Source organism: Monodelphis domestica, chromosome 4, assembly GCF_027887165.1.
Source record: "Monodelphis domestica isolate mMonDom1 chromosome 4, mMonDom1.pri, whole genome shotgun sequence".
NCBI classification, from domain to species: Eukaryota; Metazoa; Chordata; class Mammalia; order Didelphimorphia; family Didelphidae; genus Monodelphis; species Monodelphis domestica.
Window position 1 is genome coordinate 329,081,811 of NC_077230.1, and position 27,511 is coordinate 329,109,321.

At 33.9% G+C, this 27,511-nt stretch overlaps 1 protein-coding gene across 26 annotated transcripts in view; it reads left to right on the forward strand.

The window, feature by feature from the left end:
- The window catches only part of PICALM (phosphatidylinositol binding clathrin assembly protein), a 119,969-nt gene extending 96,646 nt beyond the window's left edge, over positions 1–23,323 (forward strand). For 6 of the 26 annotated variants that reach the window (XM_007490837.2, XM_007490842.2, XM_007490839.2 and 3 more), the window contains 8 exons: positions 2,434–2,565; positions 2,648–2,678; positions 2,867–2,966; positions 5,010–5,033; positions 6,665–6,724; positions 7,697–7,801; positions 20,588–20,690; positions 21,973–23,323. In XM_007490837.2, coding sequence (XP_007490899.1) covers positions 2,434–2,565; positions 2,648–2,678; positions 2,867–2,966; positions 5,010–5,033; positions 6,665–6,724; positions 7,697–7,801; positions 20,588–20,680 — 545 coding nt within the window. In that variant the 3' untranslated portion in view covers positions 20,681–20,690; positions 21,973–23,323. The remainder of the gene's footprint in view (positions 1–2,433; positions 2,566–2,647; positions 2,679–2,866; positions 2,967–5,009; positions 5,034–6,664; positions 6,725–7,696; positions 7,802–20,587; positions 20,691–21,972) is intronic. The other 20 variants (XM_007490841.2, XM_056794892.1, XM_056794897.1 and 17 more) reach the window with 7 other exon arrangements.
- The last annotated feature ends 4,188 nt before the right edge of the window (positions 23,324–27,511 follow it).

Below are 27,511 nucleotides of genomic sequence, written 5' to 3' on the forward strand. Positions count from 1 at the left end.
AAGACCTGCCTCTGATTTTTACCATTGGTATGACCATGAGAAAGTCACTTAATCTCACTGGATGTCAGTTTCCTTATCTGTAAAATGAGAAAAGTGTAATAGATGGCCTCTGGAGCCCTTTCCAACTAGCTATAGCACTATAATCTTAAATACTGTGTGTGTGTGTGTGTGTGTGTGTTAGCTTTCTATTTATCTTCTCCCCAAACAGACTAACTTACTGACTTACATTTTGAATTGTAATTCATGTGAACCTGGAAATGATGTAAGATATCCTTGTTTGCTTTCTCTTCTGTTTTAATCTATTTTTCCCCCTTTTCGCCCTGTTCTTGAAACATGCAACTTCTTAACATATCATGATGTTTTATATTTAAATAGAACAAGAACACGAAGTAAATGTGAGAATACTTAATTTAAAAAATGAGAAAACTACCTGGAAACTTATTTTTTAATATATTTACCAGCAGCTTACTAGATATTACATAAAGAATCTCTAAAAAATAAATGACATCCATCTAGTCCTCTCAGCACACATTTAAAGAGGCAACAATAATTGTATTCGTTATTTTTCTAGGATTTGAATTGATGTGGAGAATCAGGGGCTTTTTAAACATTTTTTGTTTGAATGAATATTTCTTTTTTTTTATCTTCCTTCTGTCTTATAACCAATATTGTGTAGTGGTTCCAAGGCAGAAGAAAGGTAAGGGCTAAGCAATGGAGTTTAAGTGACTTGCCCAGGGTCACACAACTAGGGCATGCCTATGGTCACATTTGAATCCAGGACCTTCCATCTCTGTGCCTGGCTCTCAATCCATTGAGTCACCTTGCTGTCCCCTGAATGAATATTTCCTTATGGTATACTGATTTGTCTCAAAGACAGAGCATTTACAAAATAAACTTAATTATGACTATTTCTCTGTAGGATTATATAGTAGCTGAAAATAAAGGAAAACTAACAATTTTTTGTCACTCAGTAAAACTTCTGCCATGTAATGGCCAGTGGATGTGGTTAATAATTACTCTAAGCTTATGTCAAAGATCTATAATTCTCTGAGTGTGCAAATCAGGTTGTAACTTAGAGGATTAGTTTTAGGTAGCATAAATTACTGGCCTCTGGTCCCACACAGCAAGTATATATGAGAAGTGAAATTTGAACCCAGATCTTGTTTACTCCAAACTCATTATTTTATCCACTGTACCATTCTATTTCTTATTAAGTTTAAGCTGTTAAAATTCAGTAGGTTCGTTTTTTTCTCCAAATTTGTAATAAAACCACATTTAGCTTTAGTTGGGAAGTTAGTTCAACTTCCTTCTCCAGTTTTATAGATGAGGAAACCAATGCTTAAAGGTAAAATGACTTGCCCTAAAATTTTGTATATAGTAAATAGTTAGGATCTGAACCCAAATTCTGACTCCAAATTCTGTTTTTTTCTACTGCATCTCATTTTTGGATACAAGAAATTCAATGCTTATGTATTCATATTTTAATATCCTTAAATAATTTTTCTTTTATTTAAATAAGGATGATACAAAGAAACAGATTATTTTGACACTAGTCATATGTACTATATTACACGTTTTTCTTATGGACCTAAATAGTTTTATTATAAAACAACCATCAGCAGGTCTTTTGAGTTGACTAGTTGAATTTGCTTCACTTTTCTTCCTGTTATGCTTTGTTAAGAAAAGAAGCAAATTTAATGTTTCTTTTTAATACCAAATTGATCTCTACTTTTCAATTTCGTTCAACATTTGCTAAATACCTGATATATGTTAGGAACTTGGGATACAAAGCTAAATGACTACCCCTACTTTGAGTCTTGACTACCCTTATTCAGTGAACATGCCTTTTTTTGTTTGTTTTATTTTACACTAAGGTTAAATTCTAGTCATTTTTGTTATAGATAGGCATAGTGTTGTCTGTTAAGTTAAAGAATATACTTGATTATCTCTTGGTTTATTTTAGCCTCTATCAGCTTTTTAATTTTGCTCAGGTGCATTTTCTTTGAGAATACAACCTACTTAAAGAATCAATTTGCATAATGATTCTACTGAAAGAAAAAGGAATTTTTAAGTACTATTTGTATTTTTCCATCTATCACGTCAGTTGTCTTGGAAGAAGATACGAAGAAGAGAACTTTATTTTTTGCTTCATCTACCCAGGAGTTCCAGAAGATTTGCATTTGTCTGCATAATTCTTCCTTTGTCCTTTTTAAGCCTTAATAAGCAACTGCATTTGTCCATAAGTTCTTCCCCTCTTTTTTCTTTTTTAATTATGTAAAAGAAAAAAATACAAAATTTAGTTTGATGTGATTTTCCTTTTGGAGAGTTTAGTTGAGAAAAGAATTATAAGAAACCAGCAAAGAGTGGCCTTTTAAAAGTTATAGTACAGTGAAGTTCCTTACAAATCCTATTTCATTTATTTATAACTTTAAGGCTTTGATGAACTAGGTGGACTTCTGAAACCAACAGTGGCCTCTCAGAACCAGAGTCTTCCCATTGCCAAACTACCACCGAACAAGTTAGTGTCAGATGACTTGGATTCATCCTTAGCCAACCTCGTAGGCAGTAAGTATTATTTTTTTCCTTTTTAAGATAAATTGATTCATTTGGTAAGAGCAGTATTTAATCTCTCTTCCTTATGTTATAGATCTGGGCATTGGAAATGGAACCACTAAGAAGTGAGTTTTTCTTTTACATATTTACCTCCATTTTATATATACTATTTTTAAAGATCTTATATTTAGGTAGCTTTTAAAAATATATATTTCAGTGAAAGGAATTTCCCCATTTTACTTTGCTTAATCTTAATGTCCTTTGAGAAAGTTATCTAAATGAGTTTTATGTGGTGACTTGTGCTTATTTAAAGTGATGTAAACTGGAGTCAACCAGGTGAAAAGAAATTAACTGGAGGATCCAACTGGCAACCAAAAGTTGCACCTACAACTGCTTGGAATGCTGCAACAATGGTAAGTAAATAAAGTTTGTTATAGAGTAGTGCATGTATAATCTTTAGTAAGTTTTATGTGCAATAAATAAGTAAGCTAAGTGAGTTTTTAGATCCATTCTTAATATTAAAGTGTAGAAAGAGTTCACATAAATTAGAAAATAGATTAAATGGCTATCAATATAATTAGATAGGAAAATTGATTCCACACAACTCTTTTGCTATTCATAACCTCCAAAGTAACTGTGGGAAGATTGAGAGAAGAATCTACTTCCTAAGAGTCAGTTTTACATTTAATTGATGTGAAAATTTATCTTTACTTGTCATTATGGTCTCTTTTGCACAGATTAATTCATTTAGTTAGACTGTGTTGCCAAAGAGGTCAAATTGGTCAGGTGTTTAATGACTATCCAGCTGAGCTTTTTATAAAGAAGCTTTACTTTATAACTACCATGTCATTTGGCTTGCTGTCTGATTGGATGTTGGTTGAATATTGAATGATTTCAGTGAATTGTTAGAAAAATATAAATGTTTTCTTCTGATTTAATAGTAGAAACATGCTCATGTAAAAAGAACAATATATTGCATTGTTATTTTTTAATTTTCCAGAGAAAAATGTAATGATGGATAGAAAAGTAGCCTAAAGGGCAAGAGAACTTTGGTACAAGTCCTGCCTATGACACATATGGACTCAGTTACCCTCTAGCAAATCGTATAAATTCTGTGAGTTCCAAGTACCTCTGATATTGTAAGGTACCAACCTGAATAAGGAGCTCAACTATTTTTGCCCATGTAGGCAAATAGATTTGTTCACCTTTTGTAGAGGGAGTTTCCAAGATTAATGAAATTATAGGTCTAATCCCTAATCTTGTCCTTAAAATTTCTCACTTCAAGATAATTCCTTTATTCACTTTGTTTCATCGCCATATTTTCTTGGCTTTAGACATGTTACCTGTCTGTGGTTGGATTAAAGATAAGGGTTATTAAATAGTATTCTGAAACTAAGCTTAAAATGTCTGTATTTAATATTGTTTGAGTACTCATCAAGGTTCATAAATTAGCAAATAAAATAACTTAAACCTCCTTAAGGCCATGTTCTTCATTGGTAGTCTTTATTAAAAATTCTCACTAAACATACACTAAAGGTATTCCTGATATCAGAGATTAGAATTACTCAGTGACTTTAACATGGGCAGTTTACTAATAAAAATATTCATGTATCATGAAAGTGTTTTCCAATTTTGAATAAATTTTACATCATTTAATTTCTTACAAATATTCATGGAATTAACATAGGCACTTTGAAGTTTGTTGATTAAGATCTTAAAATAAGTACTTAACAATTCAAATTTTTTTATACAGGTGGAAGTAATTTTTAATTTTTACATTGATAATTTTGTACAATAATATCAATAGACTGGGAAAAATCTCATGCTCCCATTGCCCTTTTCTTCCCCTTCCTCCTTTTCTCCTCCCATTATTGTTTTAGTATAGTAAATGTCATAGATTTTATTAGTTTATTTGCAGTGTTGGTGATATGTAATTTTTAGTACTTTAATAAAATTGCTGCTTGTAACATTTCTCTACATTTCTAACCTATTCCATTAATACTTAAACACTGTCAAGGTTTTTTTAAGTCTTTTAAAAAAAATGTAATTATTCCTTCAGGATATATAAAGCCTATTTGTATTCCAGATTTTGCTAGTGAATTTTCTACTTATTCTTTCCTTGCGATGGACAATAGCTGAAGATTTAGTGTAACATGCTTATCAATTTTACTGTGTGGCTTCTGAATTTTATACAACTAACAGATTGTGGGCTTTTTTGTTGTAAAACATGTAAACAGAAAAGCCCAAAGCAGAGGAAATTGTTCTTAACCTTGGCAGTGTTGGTCTTAATGTAGATGTCCCTTTGTTAAATTACTTGAATTCTAGGCATTTGTATTTTAGGTAGATAGTAAATGTACATGTGAACTAAAATGCTCTCTGTGTATTTTCTGTTGTGTAAGTACTTGTTCTAATCCAGTGTTATTGCATTATGTAATTGTTCTCCCTGGGGAAAACAGAATGGCATGCATTTTCCACAATACGTAAGTGACCAAAAACTAGCCTTTTTGCAATAAAATCGGCATGTTATTAACCACTGCTGTAGCAGAATCTCATAACCTTCCAGCTATTACATATTTTTCATATTCAGATCTTCAGTGTGCCAAAAAATTTCTTCTAGCATATACTGATTTCATGGGTATGCTGCAGACTTGATTCCAGTGGTGGCATGGGAAATATAAAAATTTATTTCTTGCTTAATATTCTGCCATTTGCTTCCAGATAGCTGGGTGTCTGTTGTTTGTATGTGTCTATGCTGCCTTAATGCACTTGATGAGTTCTGAATGAAGGGGGAGGTTGATTGTGGTGTTGTGTTTAAAATAATAATTGCATGAAATCTCACAGGCTTGTGCTATATTTGACAATTGGTTCACTAAACTTGGCAGATCTTAATTTTAAAGTAGAGACAGACCAATAAGTCATTTTTGCTAACTAAATACTAAAATTTATTCAAAGTAGCCTGTTATTTTAATTCATGCTTCATTTAACTTATGCATTCATTTAAATTGCAGAATTCCATTTTAGTTTTTTTATAATCTCAGCAGTGCCATTGGTCTTTCACCTTTGTTTTCATTGTATGATGATATATGTATGGGATCTTACTAAGGTGATAAATATCTTCCTCAAAGATTAAATGCCCCAGTAATGTAACAGGCTTATTTTTATAGTGGAATATACATATATATATATATATATATATATTAATAAGACCCCAATTAAAAGGAGCAACAACTTTAAAAAATATTAGTTTCAACTGGTTTTTAAATGTAAGACATTAGGGTTTTTTTCTTGCCTCCCCCTCCCCAATAAATTGATAGCTTTTTGTCAGTAGTGAATTAGTGACATACAAGCCTTTTATTTGACAGTTATAATTAATTGATATAAGTACTTAAATCACACAATTAATGCATGACACTTTAAAAACATTTTAAATAGCCACTAAGTTTATTAGCAACTTAATTTTTGGTTAAATTCTCATTTTGAGTTCATTAGAATATGTTTTGCTGAATTGAGGATCTAACATTGATTTATAGCCAGTCTTCTTAAATATACATATCTTTATCGTATTTTTATAGGTTTTCATAATTAAGGGCTTTCAGAAATAACTTCATTGGTTATTTATAACTGTATATAGATGGTTACTCTTTGGGTAATTGTTTTATCCAAGTTTGAGTCTTTTTTAGTTTGTAATTACTTTTTTAAAAAAATTAACTTAAAGGAATCTTTTCGTTCCTAGGAAAAACTATAAATAGTTGACCATTAATATAAGATTGTATGACATAGTGGAGAGAGTCCTGGGTTTAACTTCTGCTTCTAGTGTATACTGGCTGTGTGACACTGGGCAGATAACTTAATCTGTAATGTAAGTTGCAGAGCAGGTGTCATCTACATTGGAGGAGGGAGATTTTTTTTACCAGGTATTCCTTACTCCAATAGCATAACACATGCAGGTCATTAAAAGAAATGTGTTTTCCTAGTTTTGAATGTTCTTAAGTGCCACTTCGTCTTGGCTGTGTTAGCAAAGCTTTTTGTTATAATTGCTATTATTATTGTCCTTAAATTGTATACAACTGAATCACTTCCTAGTTAATTTTTTTTCCTCTCCCCTCATTAGGCACCCCCTGTAATGGCATATCCTGCTACAACACCAACAGGAATGATAGGATATGGAATAGTAAGTATTCTTTTGGAGATAATTTGACAGCTTGGAAGGGAATAAACATGTATATGGAGCTTACCATGTGCCTGCAGGCACTAGGCTAAAGGCTTTTTACAAATATTACCTCATTTGATCATCACAACCATGCTGTGAGGTAGCTGCTATTACAATTTTCATTTTACAATGAATCAGGCAGAGGTTGTGACTTGACATGAGTCACATAGTCTTCCTGAAATCCAGGCCCAGTGCACCACCAGCTTCCCCTGGTAATTATAACTTATATAATGAGTTCAAAATCTGCAATTTTTTTCAAATGAACATAGCCTCTATGTACTCTTTTAATAGATGGCATCCATGAATTTAAATTTTTAAGCAGATGGTAGTGATTTTTAATGACAGTATGTATTGATATACTCTGAAATAATGATTGATTCTATAGTTTTAATTATTCTATAGATAATTTAGGCCTCCTGATACTTTATTTCCAAAAAGAAAAAGGTGGGGGGGGGGTGTCAAAATTAGAGGGAACCCCTGGGAACTAATTCAATTCATCTTGAATTGAGGGCATACAGCTAGTGGATTTAAAAACTGTACTTTGATTTATAACATCTTAATAGAAATACTTTGGTTCAGTATGCTTGGGAAGAAATCTTTACATTTCTAAATTTTCCTTTGATTCTGTAGCCAGTAAATGTAGAATTCCAGGTTATCCTTGGTCCTTACCAAGGTCTATAATTTGAGCCATCCATCTCTTATAATACTGGACTCTGAAAGACTTTATTTGAAAGATAACTTAAGACTCTTTACCTTCATGGAATTTATAGCTTCTATTCTGTTGTATGTATTCAAACTTAATTTTACTCTGGAAAAGATTAAAAGTTCTATAGTACTTTCAATCCTTTTTTTGTTGGTGGTGGTGGATTTTTTTTTTTTTAAAGGAAGAGTTCACTGAAAAATATGTTCTTTAACTTTGTGATTTATTTTTAGCCACCTCAGATGGGAAATGTACCTGTAATGACACAACCAACATTAATATACAGCCAACCTGTCATGAGACCACCAAACCCCTTCGGCCCTGTTTCAGGAGCACAGGTAACCCAGCCAGTTAAAGTTACTATGATTGATTTCATCTAAATGCAGAGACAGTTTTGTTGTTTTAAGAGTCAGGAAGCTAATACTTTACTACACGGTAAATGAGAATTTGCTTAGTTAAGGATGCCTTTCATTAATACTAACTTTTCTAGAAATGAAGAAAGATGAATTGGTTATCTGGAATTTAAAGATTTACTATTTGGAAGTTAAGAAAGTTATTTTGTCACTTATGCATGATATTCTTGTGTGAACCCAAATACATCATTAGTTTTACCCTCTATAATGAGGCTAACGTTTGAAATGTCTTTCTTCCTCCACCTAAGGATAATATTCTCAGTAACAGCATTTAGTCCATTTTTGTTCGTCTTAAATGAGGGACTTAATATTATATTTCTCAGGTTGTTGATCTATTACAACTTAACATCTTATTCTCTGTTTAGCTTAAATGGTTATTTTTTATAACTCCACTCCCTTGATTTTCTTTCTGTGCTTTCAGAGAAAAACCATGACTGAATTCCAAATTATTGATATCTAGTTTTCAATTTTGCTTCCTTTTTGAAGTTTTTTGGCTTTTTCTCTTTTGTTAATTTTATAGTAAATGCTTTTAAGCCTTGAAAAGTTGTCTGTATACATTGTCTTTCCTCGTAAAAAGTCTTTTTCTTTTGACAGAAGTTTAGTCACCTAATCCTAAATGATAAATGAATACTTTTTATTCTACTTGTGTTGCAGACCAGTATGATCTATGAGCACAGTTCCCCTCTAGCACTGGCTAATTTACATGCTGCCTCTTTTTCTGTTTGAAGGATGAATATATGTTTATTATTGGCTTTGTGTTTAAATTTGTATTTTCCAGTTTGAATTGAGTTTCTTTTCTGTTTCTATAGATCTTTAATCTTTTTTTTTTGTTATTTTGAAAAGACATTGTAATTTTATATTTAACTGATTTCAGTCTTGACTCTTGAGATAAAGCTTGGATTGATTTAAATTAATACTTTTGCTCTGTAATATCTTCTTTCTATTTAATATTGAAATTGATCTGATCAACTTGGTCTTTAAATTGGCCAAACACTTGATCATTTGTGAGTTAATTTTCAAAGTAAGTTTTACAAGAAAGCTAGTTACATTGCTTTAAATTTGTCTGTAAAAATTTTAACTTGGTTTTCTTTTTTCCCCTGAAGTTCATAGTTTTCATTGCCTTTTTTTTTAGAAAAGTATTTGATCCTCTGCCTTTCAATAGTAGTTGGATTTGTATTGATTGCCATTTGAAAATGTTAAACTATAGCAATTTTATTCTAAAAACTTGTTTTAAAAAAGTTATAAATTCATACCTTTAGTCAATTTGTCCATTCTCTCCTGCTATGTAGTTATAAAACCACTCATTCTTTTTGTCTTTTAATATCTGATTCCTTATATTTAATATTATTTCTTTGGTTTCTTTTGATCCATTTCTCCATTCAATAAGCATTAGGCTGTTGTATAAGAGCTTACTTGAAAGGGATACAAAAATGACACTCCCTTTCCTCAAAGAGCATATAGTTAAAGATACACACAAATAACTAATTCAAAGTGGAATGTAATAAGAGGGGTAAGAACAAAAGGCAGTGATTTAACTGAAAAAAGATATTATCACCCAGGAAATTAGGTGATAAAAAGAGAACAATCTACTAAGGAATGAGAACTTCCCTAAAATATTGTTCATTTTAAAGAGAATCCTCACAGGGAAGGCATAAAAGACTAGGAGAAATCCATACTAATGATGGTAATGTGGATGAATGAGACTTTGTTACCACCACATAGTCCACTGTCCTCTTTCCTTCTACCCACTCTTTTTCTTCAGAACTCATTAAATATATTAAAGCAGCCCAGATAAGTACAGTTCTTATTTTTCATCTATAGGGTCTCTTATGAACCTAGAACATTATCATATCCTGACTTTATCTTATAATAGCCTTGTGACCTGGCCAATTCACTTGATCTTTCTGAGCCTAAGTTTCTCCTTATGAAAACGAAAAGTCTCGCACTGTCTTTTTTTGTTGTTGTGATGAAAGTATTACATACAGTGTAATCTATTTTTGTTCATTTTCATAGAGTCTAACCTATTTCAGGTTTCCTCAGCATCTTTACTTGAACAACCTCCATTTAGTTTGCTCTTCATACAATTGCTAGAATTATGTTCAGTAAACAATATTTTTACTTTTTCTTTCTCCCAATTAAGCCTACAATAACTCCTTATTGCTTTGTTAATATATACATTATTATATAGGCCTTCAGTCAGCTTTTTATTTTTTGCCTTCCTATCTCTTCACAAGATTCTACTAGAGTACTAGGAAGTATGTAAATGGGAAAATAGTAATGCACTTGATTTCCACAATTAAGTGAATATTTTCCTCACTCTTCTATGTCCTTTATTCCACCCACACCAATCTTTATTATTATTGCCAAGTTGCTCTGAGAGACTTTCCTTAATTAGCAAATAACTGTATAAATGTAAGCTATTCATACTTGATAAATTAATTTTCATTAATAATTAATAACTATTACAAATAATGTTCTTGCTCACATTTGTGTAGAAGGTAATCTCTATATTCTTCTCTTTCCTGTTTTCTTCCCAATCTAACAGATAATAGATTATCCATTTCCTCAAAAACTTGGTTTAAAAAACTTATATCCTCCAAGAATCCTTTCCGGGGAGGGTGGTGGGCTGGGGTTGGGTGGGGAGGGTGGAGATTGAGAGTCAGGCCTAGAGACAGGAGGTCCTATATTCAAATCTGGCCTCAGAAACTTCCCAGCTGTGTGACCCTGGGCAAGTCACTTGACCTCCCCATTGCCTAGCCCTTACAGCTCTTCTGCCTTGGAGCCAATTCACAGTATTGATTCCAAGACAGAAGGTAAGGGTTTAAAAAAAAAAAAAAAGAATCCTTTGCTGGCTAATTTCATTGCTTTCTGATCTCTCATTTCTCCCACATTCACTCAACAAATAATTTAAAATGTATTGCTATTATAATGGTTAGTAGTGGCATAATGGCAGATAATGAGCATGGTAGCACAAGTGTTCACTGTGAAAACAAACCAGAAACATTAGATAATTCTTAGTGGAAAAGAGTCAGAAATTAAATATATCTTGCTAATTTTTTTTAAGTAAAGCAAGAAAAATATAAAATTTTTACATCTGAAGTGTAGATATGATTATCTTGTTTTGATTTTTATTAAATTCCTCTTTTGTAAATGAATAGTGTTTCAGATGCTTGAAGATAGTTAGGTTCTCCTTGAGCCTTTTTCTTCAGGCTAAACAATCTAGTTCCTTTAGCTGATACTCATACAGAATAAACTTTAAGGGTTTTACACAACCTACTTTTTCTTCCTCTAGAAGTTTTCTGGTTTATCAGTACCTTTCCTAAAATATGATGCCTAATTCTAATGATAATAGATATGACCTGACAAAGGTGGAGTACTATTAGAACTATGTTCATATTCCTTAGAAGTTTTCTCTCCCTTAACTATAGTCTGGTAACAGTATCTTGACTGGCATATCTTTCTTGACTGGCATATCACTAGCATGCATTGCAGTGATTCTGGAACTTTGTTTTTGAACTGACCTTTAGCTTCCCCGACTTGTGCTTGTCATTTTACTAAATTTTATCTTAGAGATTTGTCCCAGTCTTTCAGATTGTAAAGATCTTTCTAGATTTTGACTTTTGCTGGTCAGTTTTTTAATTATCTCCTGCTTTTTTTGTCAGTTATAAATTTAATAAATTGTACTATCCGTGTATGTCCCTTTCCAAACCACAGATAAAATATGTAGGAACTAAGTACAAATTCCCATGGCACTCCATTAAAGGTTTCTCTTAAGTTTATCTCAAACCATTCATATGTGAGTCTGGCTTGTCAAATCCACCTAATTATGTTACTGTCAGTGTCCTTCCACTTTTTCCATAAGAAAAGCATGAGAAAAATTTCCCATGTCTGATCCTCAGTCTTAATTTCATTGTTTCCAATCTGTATAGGCTCATTATTTTTATATCTGAGGTGTCGATTTTAAATACACATGTTAATCTAAAATATAACTATTTTCTAAATAGTTTCTAAATCTGAAACTCAAAAATTGAAGTTGGCTTGAAAGATATTCTTTATGAGATTGTTTTTTTCTTTCAGCTGTGTTGCCGATTAAACCACCTTAGATTCTATCACTGATTGGTACAGTTTCTGAGCCTCTTCTTGCCTATAATCAATGAAGTACTTGTATGAATGTGTTTAATTAAGTACTTTAATCAAAATTTTGCTAATTTTCTAATTTCCATGAAGATATATGTGACTTGTAGAGACTGTAAGCCCCCTACTTTATGAGGAAAATGGGTCTTTATCATTTATTTTAAAAAATAGTTCAGTTGCTTTTTAAGAAGCTTTATTTTATGTTTTATAAAGAAAAATGTCATTCCCTTATTTCTATTTGAATTGAATTATTTGATAAATAATTGGTTCAATTAATGAATAAGAGCAGTCTGGAAAATGATGCATTTAACAATTTGTATCCTTTCCTTTGGTCAGAAATAGGTAGGTTCTTTTAGTTTGTCTGATTGTACTGATGATAACTGATCTTTTGTCAGGCATTTACAGGGGCTCTATCTAGAGATCCAGAATGGCTCAGCTGTTTTATTTGTTTTGTGATGGCTGATTTTAAAGTAAGTCTGACATCAGTAAAGTGTCTGAATGGAAACAAAGTCTTTTTGTGAGAACCGTTGGACATTCTAAATGGGGGGCACTGTTGCTTCTTGATATGGAAATAATGTATCCTACAAAAATGGTCTCTTTTACTGATTTTTTTTTTGAATATGTAAGAACTAACTTCTTTGATATTTAGGTTTAGTTTTTGTACTTGTGTGAATAGTTACTGTTGGCAGTTACCTCATTTGTCAGCTGTTATATACAAGTAGATTTCTTTTACTTCCCCCCTGAACAAAAAAAAAGGCCTTTTGCATTGTCAGCAGTGTAGCTCATTCATTCTAGGCTTTAGCTTGATACCACAAAAAAGTTCGGTTTGAAATGTCTGCTTTAGTGTTACAAATGATACCTTGTTTTTCAGAAGTAAACCTGGACCCACTTCGCTTCTATCTACATTCTCAGTGACTTCATGAATTCCTGTGGTTTATTGTGTCTGTGCAGATGACTTATAGATCCATATATCCAATTTCAGTCTAATTCCAAATTAGCTCTAGTTCCAATTTGCCAATTGCTTGTTGGATACTTTGAACTGAATGTTCTTCATGCATATCAAATTTAACATGTCCAAAACAGAGTTCATTATCTCCTACTCACCCCTACTTTTGAACTTTGCTGTTTGTTTCAAACCCATTGTCATCCTTCCATTCACCCAGATTCACAAACTGAGACTCATCCTGAAATCACCTACCACACAAATCCATTCAGATGCCAAGCTTTACTTCTACCTCCACACCTTCATTCAGGCCTAATGACCATTCTACCTGAAGTATTATAATAGCCTCCTACTCCATCTCCCTGCCTCAGATCTCTTGTCTTTTGTAAATTATACTCCAAATAGATATCAGAATGCTATTCCTAGGGGATAGACCTGACCATGTTACTTCCTTGACAATGGAGATGACTGTCATATATGATGGATAAACAAGGCCAGTTAGCTATTCCATAGAGTAGGGGAAAGAGAATAATGTAAAAGAAGGGTGGTAAACAAATTTTGTGTGTCTGTGGTATATGGTGTATATAGAGTGTATTCATTGGAAACCAGTTGACCTTGTGAGAAGGTTGGGTGGAGCTAGTGCTGGGCCTAGAGTCAGAAAGACCCAAGCTCAAATTCAGCCTCCAACACTTACTATCTTTGCAACCCTAAACAAAACACTTCACTTCTGCTTGCCTCAGTTTCCTTGTCTATCAGTAATAGAACACAATGGTGTTGTGAGGATTAAGTGAAATATTTTATGAAGCATTTAGCACAGTGCCTGACACATAATAAGTACTTTATAAAACTTATTTACCTGAAAAACTTGTATTATGTCACATTTAGCTACAAAAGAAAATCATTTTTAGGAACATGTTTAAATCTTCAGTTTTCTATAAGACTTAGTATGTGGTAGATACTGCCTAGTTTTGATTTCTTTACTGTATTGCTGTCCTGATTTCATAGTTACTGCTTCAGAATACACTATGAATAGTGACCAATTATGTCCTTCAAAACATTTTCCTCATGATGATGATGTGAAATGTGTAATGCATATATCTCCATTTTATAATGAGGAGGTATAGCTAGTAAGTTCACTTGCTGAGCTCAGAGCGAGGATTTTAATCTAAGTCTTTTTTTTTTTTTTAAACCATTACCTTCTGTCTTGGAGTCAATACTGTGTATTGGTTCCAAGGCAGAAGATCGGTAAGGGCTATGCAATGGGGGTTAAGTGACTTGTCCAGGGTCACAAAGCTGGGAAGTATCTGAGGCCAGATTTGAACCTAGGACCTCCCATCTCTAGGCCTGACTCTCAATCCACTGACCCACCCAGCCCTCAAGATATACTTTGTAAAGCAAATTTATTTTCTATAAAGAGGTGCAAGGACTACAAAATCATTTGAGCCACTTAGCTATCTCCTTGAATAGAGTTTTGAAGGACAGGGAATTCTAATAGGCAGAGTTGTGGTAAAAGTTCATTCCAGGCATGGAAAATAATCAACCATAATGACAATGGAGATTGGTGATGGTATCATATATAATGTACAGTGAGACGGTCAATTTAGCTATATTTTTAGTATGAAGGAAGGAGAATAATATATAATAAGGGTGGTAAAGTTGCTCAGGACCAAATTGTGAAAGGTTTAAATGCCAAGCAGAGGAGCTTATTTATATGTGATCTAGCAGTTGTAGGGAGCCATGTGGTCAGACTTGTTAAGAGAATAATTTTAGCCTCTCTGTGGAAGATTAGAGAGGCAAAGTTCTGAACAAGTAGGAAACTGTTGCAACAGTCAAAGTAAGATGTGATTAGGCCTAAACTAGGTTGGTGGTTAAGTGAATAGAGAAAAGAGGAAAGATGTGTGAGAGATTACAGAGGTAGAAATGACATGATTTGAGTTCTTATCAGATACATTCATTTGGCATCTTAAAGTTAAATTGTTCAGATTAGAACCCAATACCTTTTCCTTTGTAAGGATAATTTTAAGGTTGTGACCTAATCTAAATTAATTTTGGTTGCCAGGGAATATCCCAAATAAAATACCCAAATCAGTTAGTAAATTTATGTTGGTTTAATTAATATAGAGGAAAGAAATTTAGGAGAATGGAGAGGGAAAGGGTGTAGGATTTCTCCCACCTGGCCTGTACCAGGGGAAGGAAGTTCAAAGTTCTCCACCACGAGGTCTCTGAAGATTAGTGACTTTCTAAGAGGTTAGTGTTTGGAAGTAAAGGAGAAAGAATCAGCCTAAACTCCGATAGAGCTCATTAAGATGTCTCACCTGAACTAGGCTATTCAGCTTCTCCCAGTATAGTGTCAAGGAAAACTCACTGCCAACCCTAGACAATAGCTGTTGCCATGCCAAGATGCCCCAAAGCTTAGCACACTCAGCAAGCTGCCGCCAACCACCTGTCCACTGCAAAAGAGGCTGGAGAGAAGAAGTCATGCGAAACATATAGGCGGTTTTACATCACTTTCCTGAGTCTCACCTGTACCAATGGTAGCTTAAGCTTGACTAAGACAGCCCCAGGGTCTATTGGCTGTTTCTGATTTGTCATTTGCTAGCACATGTCTATCATGGGCCATCCTGCTAGATACTTAATTCTTAAGTATGGCTGGAGACATTCCTGATTTTGTTAGATTAAGTAGGGTGGAGTAATCAAAAGTTCACACCTCATGTCCAAACTTTTTCTGAAATTCTGTAACCCCAAAGGAATTTACATTGTCCTTTATTTCCCAGGGTTATGCCATCAACAGTGCCTTCTATTCCTTACTCTCTTTCATCACATATATTGTGCTTTCTGTTGTTGACTACATCTCTCATTTCCATCCCATTCTTGTTATGTGCGCGCGCGCGCGCGCGCACACACACACACACACACACACACACACGATCACCTACATGTAGATTGAGTTTTAAATGATAGTCTTTTTCTAGAGCCCATGCTCTAAGCCTTGCCAAGCTTCACTGAAAGGTCATGCCACATTTATATAGCATTTTGTTTAGAAATAATTTTACAAGCTTAGAAAGTAGATAGTATAGCAATTATTCTCAGTCTTGTACACAATGAAATTTAAGCCTTACAGATTCTGTGATTTTCACAGGGACATAAAGGTAGTTAGAAAAGTTAGGCTGAACAAATTGTGGTATATGTTGGTGATGGAATACTATTGTGCTAAAGGAATAATAAAGTGGAGGAATTCCATAGAGACTGGAACAACCTCCAGGAAGTGATGCAGAGTGAAAAGAGCAGAACCAGGAAAACATTGTACACAGAGACTGATACACTGTGGTACAATCAAAGGTTGTTTGACACTCCATTAGTGTCAATGCAATGTCCCTGAACAATCTGCAGGGATCTAAAAAACACTATCCACAAGCAGAGGATAAACTGTGGGAGTAAAAACACTGATGAAAAGCAACTGCTTGAATACAGGGGTGGAGGGGATATGACTGAGGAGAGACTCTAAATGAACACTCTAATGCAAATACCAACAACATGGAAATGGGTTTGAATCAAGAACACATGTATTACCCAATGGAATCGTGCGTGGACTATGGGAGAGGTGGTGGGAGGGGGGAGGGAAGAAAAGAAAATGATCTTTGTTTCCAATGAATTGTGTTTGGAAATGACCAAATAAAAATTAAAAAAAAAAAAAAGAAAAGCTAGGATTAACACCTAGGAATAAATTTCCATTTCACCAACATTTTGTACATCATTTCTGGTTACTTGGAGTAGTTCGTTGTGTTCAGTGAGCTCTGCTGACTATTAAGTGACAGGGAAGGCTATGAAGGTATTAAAGTATAACTAATTTCTAAAACCTATATTTTGTTTGCTTTAGCACATTGTCATAAGGCTATCAAGAACATTGTGGACAGAATTTTGTATGGAGAGCCATTGGGGCAGTTGGAAATGGGATAGATGATAACTTCAAATATTGCAGTATAGTTATGGTGCATAATACACTTGCTGTGTAATATTAGTAATTCTAGATGAGATTCCTGCTTTAAAAGGCATCAGAACATAGATTTAAGAGAAAGAGTTGCCAGCCACAAACTCCCACTTTAAATGGATATCACTTGCATCAAACCACATAGCAACCACTTTACAGGCATATGTTATAGAAATCAAACATCTATCCTTGCTCATTCTTCACATAGGAGTAGCTTATAACATAATCTTTAAATATTGAAGACCAATACATAATATTATATGTATATTTGTAGCCCAATTCCACCTCTATATATTTTCTTCCAAAATGGTACAGTTGTGAATTGAGAATTTTCAGAAACTGAGTTGTATGTATTTCAAAATGATAGGCTGTTTTCACATTTTAACATGGTCCATCTACATCAACTGTACAAGCAACATAACAGTGTTGATGTCAAAAGTATTTTTTTTTTGGAAGTGAAATTTAAGTCTTGATAAATATCTTGATTAATAGGATTTTTAGAACTTCCCAGTACTACATAGTTTGGTTTAAAACAGTGCTTCCTTGCTGACCCCATAATAATTGGGAAAAGTTATTAAAAGTAACTTTTAATTTTGTCAGTGATATTTTCAGTAATGCCCCTTGTATTATTCTGGCCTCAAAGATTCTGTTATAATACAGTGATGCTATGCCCGTTTTTGTTTTTGCACCATATATAATCAACAGTTGAAATTATGCTTTTTGTATCTCTATTTTCTCTAAAGATACAATATATTTTTTGAAAATCTTTCATTACTTTATGCTAATTGTATGAAAATCCTTTTCTGGGACTATGAACCAAAAGAAGAGACATTGCATATGTTAATTTTCCTTGAACTGGAAGATTTTCTTTGAAGATCAGTTTCTTTTCAGGGATAAAGTTGGATTTTGCTTAGAGGAAAATAATTCCAGCTGTTAAGACTGTGGTTATATGTTTGGTTTTTTTTGAGAGGCATATGAAATGATTAGTTATTCTTCCATCTTTGGTTCAAAGACCTGTTTCAGACATCATGCCACAAACAGAACATTTGGTGTAGAGGACATTACTTGAAATCAGTAGCTCTGAGGGCTAGATTTTATTTATAGAGATTCTTGGAATGGTGTGTATATAAGAACACTTTATGCTAATTGTTAGATATAGATAGATATAGCCTGATGATTTGGTGATCATAAAATTAGTTATAGGCTGATGATTTGGTGATCATAAAGGGTAATCGTTCTTTAAAAGACCATATATTTTAATATGATTTCTTGGCCTTGCTTTGTTTCCTTACTGACCTTCCCTTTATATTCCTTTCAAAAGCTTAGTAAGAGGGTTAATCTTGATTTTGCCACTTATACTTCCATGAAGTTTTAAAGGCCTATTAACCTAATTCTTGTTTTCCATATGGAGGCCAGCTTCTACTTTCTACTTGTTAGCTTGACCACATTTAATTCTACCTGACTTTGGCAATAGTTGTGTTATTACTGTTATATTCTGCTTCTCCCATTACCTAATCCCTTAAACTGCCAACTTTTCTGTTCCCCCTTGGATTACAGAGTTATGAGTGGTACCTGCTGTGCTGATGCTTGGTATCAGGTAACCATGAAAGCCAAAGAGAACCTTAAAGCTGTAGCTATTTCTATTCTTTTCACCTGGGCATAGTATTGAAGGTACCCTTAGTCTTAGTAACATGGAAGTGGCATATGATTATGTTAAACACTATTTTCCTAATTTGTCTCTCTTTTTTTCCTGCCAATTGTTTTTGCCAAAATCTGGTTTTCATTTGCCACATTTTGTCAAAAGGTAACTTCATCTTCAACATGAATCATCAGTTGTAAGTTGATGGCAAAATTCTTGAGCATCAAGAAGGCAAAAAGCTAGTCTCACAGAGCAAATTCAGAAACATTTTTTAAAATATCGCTTAAAAAATTCTGATAGAGAAATGTCATGGAGCACATTTTTTTTCAAATGTTATATGTGTTCAAGGATATTAATAATTGGAGCTACTTAATTTACAACAAGCAGAGAATTCATTTTTGAAACAAAAGGGAGAGAAAACTAGACTTAAGAAGGTAGAATGTAATCCCCTTGAGGATTTCTATATCATTCCAATGATATTAGAGCTACCTGTTATTGGAAAGAGGGAACAAATAAAACTTTGCTTCTTTAAAACTCTACACTTGCACACAGACATATATCTATACATATTAGTACATATATACACCTATATGTATAAAATATATTTGTATCATTAAAATATCCCTAAGCAATATCATGTTGTATTCTCCAACCTATTATAATTATTAAATTTACAATTATTAAAATTGTCTTTACTGGACATCTTACAATGAGACCATTATGTGGATTAGGAAAAAGAATAATAGATGTAACAGTTCAAGGTTTTCTAAGCCTACAAAGTACATTGTATCTAAAATTTTGGAATTTATTCAAGTGACTTCTTAGGTTTACTAAAAATCATCACTACTGGCTTCCAAGCCTAGTTTATGTTTTTGTTTTAGAAGAAAGATAAAAAAGAAAGACATTCAAATCTGAACTACCAGCCTTTGAGTTTTATAGTCCATATAGATTTTCAATATTCAATCATAATTGATACTTTCCAATTAGTCATCTTCGATGAAATGCTCTATCAATAGAATATAAATGTAACAAATATTATGGTACTGTTTAGGAAAAACTAAGCAAGACTTAGCAGAAAGATAGCTTAAAGTTTGTTTCCTACTTTCTGCTTTTATTTGATTGATAAGACTATAGAAAGTCATTAGGATTAGAATAGAGGATTAATTTTGAGGAGCTTACCTTCCTCAGATGCTTTGTGCTAATTGAAGCCAAAATCTAGATTGAAATTTGAAGAAAGTAGCCTGGTGAAAACTGTGAAAATATGAATAATTAGGTCTGTAAAGTAGACAGATTCTTGATAATACTTCTGATTTCATCTAATCTTCAGGTTACACGCACAGTCCAGTTTAGCAATAACAACAATTAACAAAAGAACTTTTATCTAAGTACAAGAAGTAAAATCAACAGTTAACTTCAACTTTGCATTTTAAGTTAAATACATGGAATGTTGGATTAAATGATCTTTCCAAGGATATTTCCAACTCCTAAAATAATGTGATCCAGTTGAAAGACATTCAGACCAAGAGATAGGAAGGAAGAACGTCATATTCATTAATATTATGTAATTGTGCTTTAAGGAACAGTGCTTTGAGAAGATAGAGGACTTTTTTTTGTGTTTTGAAATTAAGACTGACATTTAAAAAACAAAATGAGTCCCATCTCCTTTTACTATTGGGGATGATGAAGAGGAAAGGAAGGAGAACAGAGAGAACAACTCGTATTATAACAAGAATTCAGTTTATGTTGACCATTTTTAGCTGAAAGAATTTTCTTTTTGTAAGTAAGTTGTAAGAAGTTGTTTTTTGAACGATACATGCCACTAGATAATCTTTCACTTCACATATCACCAATTTTTTTTTTGTTTTACTCTCATTCTCCAAAGGCTGCCTTTATATTTATCAAAATCAACAAACCAAAGCCACTTCTTCTTTCATTACATTTCCTACTTTCATGTTCTGTCATTCTGAGACCTTTTTTCTTTCCCTTTCTCTGTCTTCTTTCCCCCAGCTATCTGCAGCATCCAGTCCCTCCAGTCACAGTCCTCACAGAGCTTCAGGAAAGGACCCTTTTGCAGAGCTCTCTTTGGAGGATTTCTTATAAAACACTTTAGGTATTGCTTGTTGTTGGGGGACATGGGAACTCTAAGAAATATACATATTTATATATTTTTAAATTGCCATTAAGCACTATTCTCCCCTTCTCCATTTGCTTGTTTCTTTAAAGGAATATAATTTTTCTTTCCCATAATAAATAGAGGGAATATTTGGGAACATTCTTAATTATAAATGAAAAAGTGTGAGATTGAAGCATATCATTCTTCATATCCATATTCATTCATCAAATCACTGACAGTGAATGTTTGCGTTAATATAGCATCCTATAAAAATAGGTGGTCTAGATCAATGCCTTGGAAGAAATAAAGAGAGCAATGCAGTTTTGGCAGATTTGTATTAGTTCTTGGTTAGAACAAATTTTTAGTATAATGTTCATATGATCATGGTTAATGGAAGAATTCATTACAAGAATCTCTCAAGGATCGCTGTTGTATGTGAACTTTCTACACTTGGCAGAATCACCCCACCCACCCACCTCCCCCAGTATTGCATAAAAAGCAGGTGGGTACTTGAAAACCGCAAATAAAAGTGTTAGATACTTAACCTGATATTTTTTGTTTTCTGAAAGATTATCATTTCTAATTGGCTATATATACTTCCTACATGTTGGGGGGCTTTGCACTTGATAGATTTTGCAGCAGTTTTTTAGTTTTTTTCTTGGATGGCAGTTTTAAGGACAGTGCCAGGTGTATTTTGTTTTTATTTTGAGTGAATGAAAGAAGTCCTGTTGAAAAAGTATTTCTTAATTACTCTTTCCAAATCACTTTAATTTCCCTAATTATAAAAGAATTATATTGAACATTGAATTCTAGTTTCCTGTTGGTGATAGATAGAGATATATAGGTATATCTATATATGGAGGGAGAGAGAATTGGAGTGAGAGGATTTAGGGTTAATGGTAAGTATGTGGGTGTGTGTGCATATGTACTTTATTATTTGATTAATTAGAAACATGGTTCTAAACTCCCACCCCCAATTGTGTTTTAATAGAACTGAAATAACGGAATTTTGTTTTCATTGGAAGATGTTCTGATCTTGTAATAGAAAAGTTGTCCTACTTAAAATTTTTTTTTTCCTACAAGTGTCAACATGGTGAATTCTTGCTCTGATAATAATAATAAGATAATACTTACTTTACTTTACAGATAAAGCTTCTGAAAACCATGCTATGAACACTTCAGTGACAGTTGAATGCCAAAGGTCATAAAACATTTTTATTTCTGAGAAAGGATCCTGTAATTCCATGAGTTAATTTTAGATTTTTTTTCTTTTTTCTAGATACAGTTTATGTAATCCAGTGGAAGAGAATGGAATCGTTTGTTCCAAAAAGACAAGTGCTAAAGCAGCAAACCCCTACTTCCAGCAAGATCCAAATTGCTGTCTCATAAACTCTCCTCTCTTCCATTAGAATGCTGCAGGAACCCAATGAGGGGCCCATGACAGCAATTGGGACTAGTCTGTAGGAGAAAGCATCAGTACAGTATAAAGCCAAGAATTGCCATGATTTTAAGACTAAGATCTGTCTTTTTGGTGACTAACCCTTCAGTTCTTTCAACTCCTTATTAATACCCATAATCAGTAACCTAGCAAGAGAAGCCCTTATTTGGAAAGTGTGAAATTTGTATTTGGAAAAGCTGTATGGAATGAAGAGCTGTGTGTGTCCTTGACTGTAATTTAACAGGACTCTTTTCGGGGATCAAAATCATAACTCTTATGCAGTACCTTTCTTTTCAATCTTCAAATGTAGAAACAATAACTAAAATTAACTTTTCTTTTTAAAAATTATATATTCAGTTTGCAGTAGACATTCCTTATGTATTTGTATTTATTTATGATTATCAATTTAAGTAACATTAATATGGTATCAAACCTCCTTATGAAAATGAGTATGGATGTATACAGTATGTTTGATTTTTATCCACAAGAATGATTCTGATTCAGAATGCTTTTCAGCTGACATACAGAGCACTAAATATTTTACAGCAAGTCCATAGATATGAATCTCTTAGAAATTCTCAGTCTGTATGGGAATTAGGGAAGAGTTATGAATGCATTAATCCATATAGTCAATTCTGTGCCTAGATTTTGCAAGGGAACAGTTCACTGACTAGGAAAAGCACTACATTTTTAATTCCACATTAGTGCATCTGGAAGGAACTTTATTGCTTTGTGCTTGGCATGTCATTATTCTACATTTGACATTAGGGCCTCTCCAAAATGAATGTGAGAAATTGCTTTCACTTTAAAGACTTTCCTTCTTTTCAGTAAAACTCTAGGAGGTATTATGTGGGGGGAGGGCAAAATCCTGGAAACCTTTCATTTGGCTTGTGCCAGGTTTATGATCATGTACCTTTTAAATAAGGGGAAATAGTGTCTTTACAGATGTCTAGCAAGAGTTTAGTTAATGGAGAATTAAGCTGCACTGTTGATCGGTGCTTTGTGTAAATACATCTTAACATTTGGGTGAGAGGGGCCTTAAGAAGGACAGTCAGTAGTAGGAAAGCAATTCTATACATGAGTTAAGCATACTTGTTGCATTGTCTCTGCAGATTCTATTTTTGTTTACAATATTAAAATGTATGTTAGCAAAAATGGGTGGATTTTCAAATAAAATGCAGCTTCCACAAAACTTTTGTTACAGTATTTTGGTCTGAGGTGTTTTATTTTATTTTTTTTCTTTTTGCTCTTTTAAATGTGCTTAGTTGATTGCTTTGCTCATAGAATAAAACGTCAACTATCTAAATTTAAAATGTCCAGGCAAACAGTATAGTTCTATATTTTTTGGCTGCATTCTGGACTTTTACTGACAAGCCAAATAAATCACTAAAATTATAAGTTTTATGTCCCTAACTTTTTTTTTTAATCCAAATAATGTAAAGTTCAAGAGCATATATTTCTCTTGAGATTTGGATATTTTATGATTGAATGTAACAAAGGTGCCTTCAGACCTATGTAACTTATCTATGGTGAATTAGGATTTCATATCATGTAGTGTGTGAACAGAGTCTGAGATAGATAATTAAAAAAAAACAGTTAAGTGTTTCAAGATTTTCACTGCTGCTCTCAAGAATTTAGTTATGTCATAACTGTGCACTTCTTTTTGCTTCAGTTAAAAAGATACATTTCAAAAAAATTTAAGATGAATGAATTTAAACTACTTGAAAGCCTTTGCAACCATAGGTGTAATGGTTCTTCTAAATAGTCATGGTAAGAAATATTTAAAAAGTTGTTTATAAAGTTTATATTAACAGTAATGTATTTATTAAGCACCTAGTATATTCTAGGTGAGAGTCAGTTTGGTGGAGTGGTTAGAATGGGCTTGAAGCAAGAAAGATCTATGTTCATATTCTACCTCTGACATATTCTCAGTTAGTGACCTTGGTCAAATCACTTCATTTCTCAGTGCTCTAGGCAACCAGCTCTCTAAGACTTGTATTGGTGGGGCAATTTCCTTATTTGGGAGTTTATTGTCCAGTGAAATCACAAGGTTAATGCCAATCCTTATCTTATATGCTAGATGCAGGGAAAACAAAGACCGAAATGGAGAAATCCCTGCCCTTATAGAGCTTAAATTTTACATAATATGTTATTATATGTAAAATGAACATGAGGCAAATTGAGTATATGAGGAAAGACTTCCTAGAAGCTTAATCCTTTTTTTTTTTTGGTGTGTTGTAGACCCCTTTATCAGTCAAGTGAAACCTTCTCAGAATCATGTTTTTAATTACATAAAATATATAGTATTAAAAAATAAACCAATTATATTGAAGTATAGTTATCAAAATACTATAAGAAAAAGTACACAGATCCCAGGTGAAGAACTCCTACTATAGAAACTAAAGATTTTAAGAATTGCGAGTGAGGAGGGAGTGGATTCCAGGTATGGAGGACAGGCTGTGCAAAGACTGAGCTAGAATATCATGTATAAGGAATAGCAAAAAGGACCAGTTTGGCTAGACCATGCATTACATGAAGGGAAATGATGTAGAATGAGCCTGGAAGAGTAGGATTAAGCAAGGTTGTGAAAGCCTTTAACTGCCAAACAAGAGCTTACTTTTGAGACTAGAGGTAATAAGAAGCCATTTGAGTTTCTTGTGCAAGACAGGGAGATCCATTAGGAGGCTGTAAGTGTAAGAGCCAGTAGTGCCGGGTAAAAGGGATATGGGATTGGTAACAATGGAGAGAGCAGTTTCAGTTCGATAAGGCAAGAATTCTTGCCAGAATAAAAAGGACTGGGAAGAAAAGGAAAGGAAAGGAAGTAGAGTCAATGAGAATACCCAACTGGATGACAGACTGTAGAATAGGCTGAGATTGGGAAGGGAGGAAAATGAAAGTGGAATGTGAGTCATGGCTTGGGAGAGTACTAATCTGGGGAGAGACTAGACTTCACAGTGAGAATAGGTTTATAATCTACCTAGCCTTAGATAGAATGAAGTATGAGCAGAGAACTAATGAAAGAATATTATTAGATAAAGGAATTTCATAATTCTTTTTCATGAAGGTGGAATACAATGATGTTAGATTCAGAGGTAGGCTTTTCTTCATAGGTAGTTATGGTACTATAAGGGGGAAGCAGTTATAAGAATTGGGAGCTTAAAAAGTGCCCGTGGGAATATCAACATGTAAAAAGAAGTCTCCTAGAATGAATGAAGGAATGAATGGAAAGTGTATTTAACATATGGAAAATACTGAGTAAAATGATTGGACTACAAATTAAGAAACCAGATAGCTCCTGTCCTCAAAAAGCTTATATTTCATTAGGGGAAAACTATTCAAATAAATATGCAGCTAGGTGAGAGAACTGTGATGGTAAACCTAAGGCATGTGTGCCAAAAAGGCCACACAGAGCCTTCTCTGTGGGTGTGCCTGCCATCGCCCACCAGAGTTTGTGGGCAGAGGGGTGAGGGGATATAAATAAATGTTATCAGGTACAATGGAGAGAGAGGCAACTCCTCCTGAGTCCCTCTGCATTTCTAATAACGAACTCAGGGTAGGATGGGAGTGGGGAGGGCAGCTGGGTGCCCACAGTGAGTGCTCTGTGTGCCATCTTTGACACCCATGCCATAGGTTCACCATCACTGATATAGTGTGCTGGGTTCAAAGTCAGTCAGAAAGACCCATCTTCCTAAGTTCAAATCTGGTCTTAGACTCTTACTAGCTGAGTGACTTTGGGCAAGTTATTATTTAACCCTGTTGGTCTCAATTCCTCATCTGTACAATGAACTAACGAAGGAATTGGTAAAACACTCCTGTATTCTTGCCAAGAAAACCCCAAATGGGGACACACAGAGTCAGACATAACTGAACAACAATGCAAAAAAGTGCATGTGTTCAGTGGATGGAAAGGCAAAAAGATCCCTTTGGGTTGTTAAGGGTAAATTTTAGGGTTGAGACTGAATATATATATTTAATGGTCGCCAGGGATTAAAATTCTAAATCCCAATGAAAAACTCAAGTCAGAATAGAATTTTATGGTGGTTTATTTACAATATAAGGAAGAAATTAAGAATGGGGGAGAAAGAGAAAAAGGGAAGAACTGCTCCAGCCTGGTCTGAGCCAGGGGGAGTTCAGAGGCCTCAGCCAAGGAACTTTCCCAGAAGATTAAATCTAGCTCTGCTTCCAGCCACCAGGCCTCCTCCAAGATGAGGGGCCTCTTTGGAGGCTGGTGCCTTCAGAAAGGTCAGGGGAAAGGGAAGTCAGCCTTAACACTCACCATGTGGTTGCCTAAGGAAAGCAGTCTCAGGACCCACGCTCCACCAAGTCAAAGTTCTACCACCAAAGACCACAAAAGTACCTCTCAAAAAAAGTGCTATGAAATACAAAGGCAGTTCTTTACCTCACTTCCTGTGTCTCACATGTACCAATGGTGGCTTAAACTTGACTTAGGACAGCCTAGGGGGTCAGTTATTTGTTTCAAATTTGTCACTTGCTAGCACACTCAGGTCACAGACCATCCTCCCCCACACTTAATCCTTAAAAGGGGATGAATACATTCCTGGTTGCTAAAATTCTAAAGACTAAGCAGGGTGGAGTATATCTAAAATTCACAGGGTACAATGGTAAAATAGATGATCATGTATTTTATTTAGTGCCATTTTCATTATAATGTGATGATTGGAGTTGGGGTAGGAAAAAAAAATGGTGACCTAAGTACTGAATTTCTTGACAAAAGGGAGAAAATGGCCCATGCTCTGGCACTGTACTAGATCATATTGTCAGGGATCTTGTATAAGAGACCTTGAGAAGTCACATATGCATAATTGTACCTGACATTTTCTGCTTTCAGGTTTGCAAAATAACTGAAATACAATTTCTTTTGAGCTTCCCAACACCATTGGCTACTACAGGTATTCACATTTCACTAACATGGAAACGGAAGCTTAAAGAGTTTAAATGATATGCTTATGGCCACAAAGTAAGTTATAGAAGTTGGATTCATAGCTATGTCTTCCTAACTGCACATCCCAGAAGTTATACATTATGCCATACTCCCTCCATATCCCTGAGCACATTTAGGTACAGCAGTGTTAAACATCTTCAGCCAAAACATATTCCTTTGGTCTTTGTGTGAAGTCAGGGGTTGTCAGTTATAAAAGTTTAGATCTTATGCTCTGAGGTTCCTAAAACCCTTACTGGGTAGGATTCTGCTATCTAGAACTCACCTATAACTTTTTTTAAGGGTTTCTTACTTTGGTCTATTTAGGTATGAAAAGCAGAATCCTGTCTTATTTTAAATGGAGACATTCTACTTTGATATGTTACTAATAGAGGTATTTCCTATTTTCCTAGCTTGGATTTATAGTATGAAATTTTGATG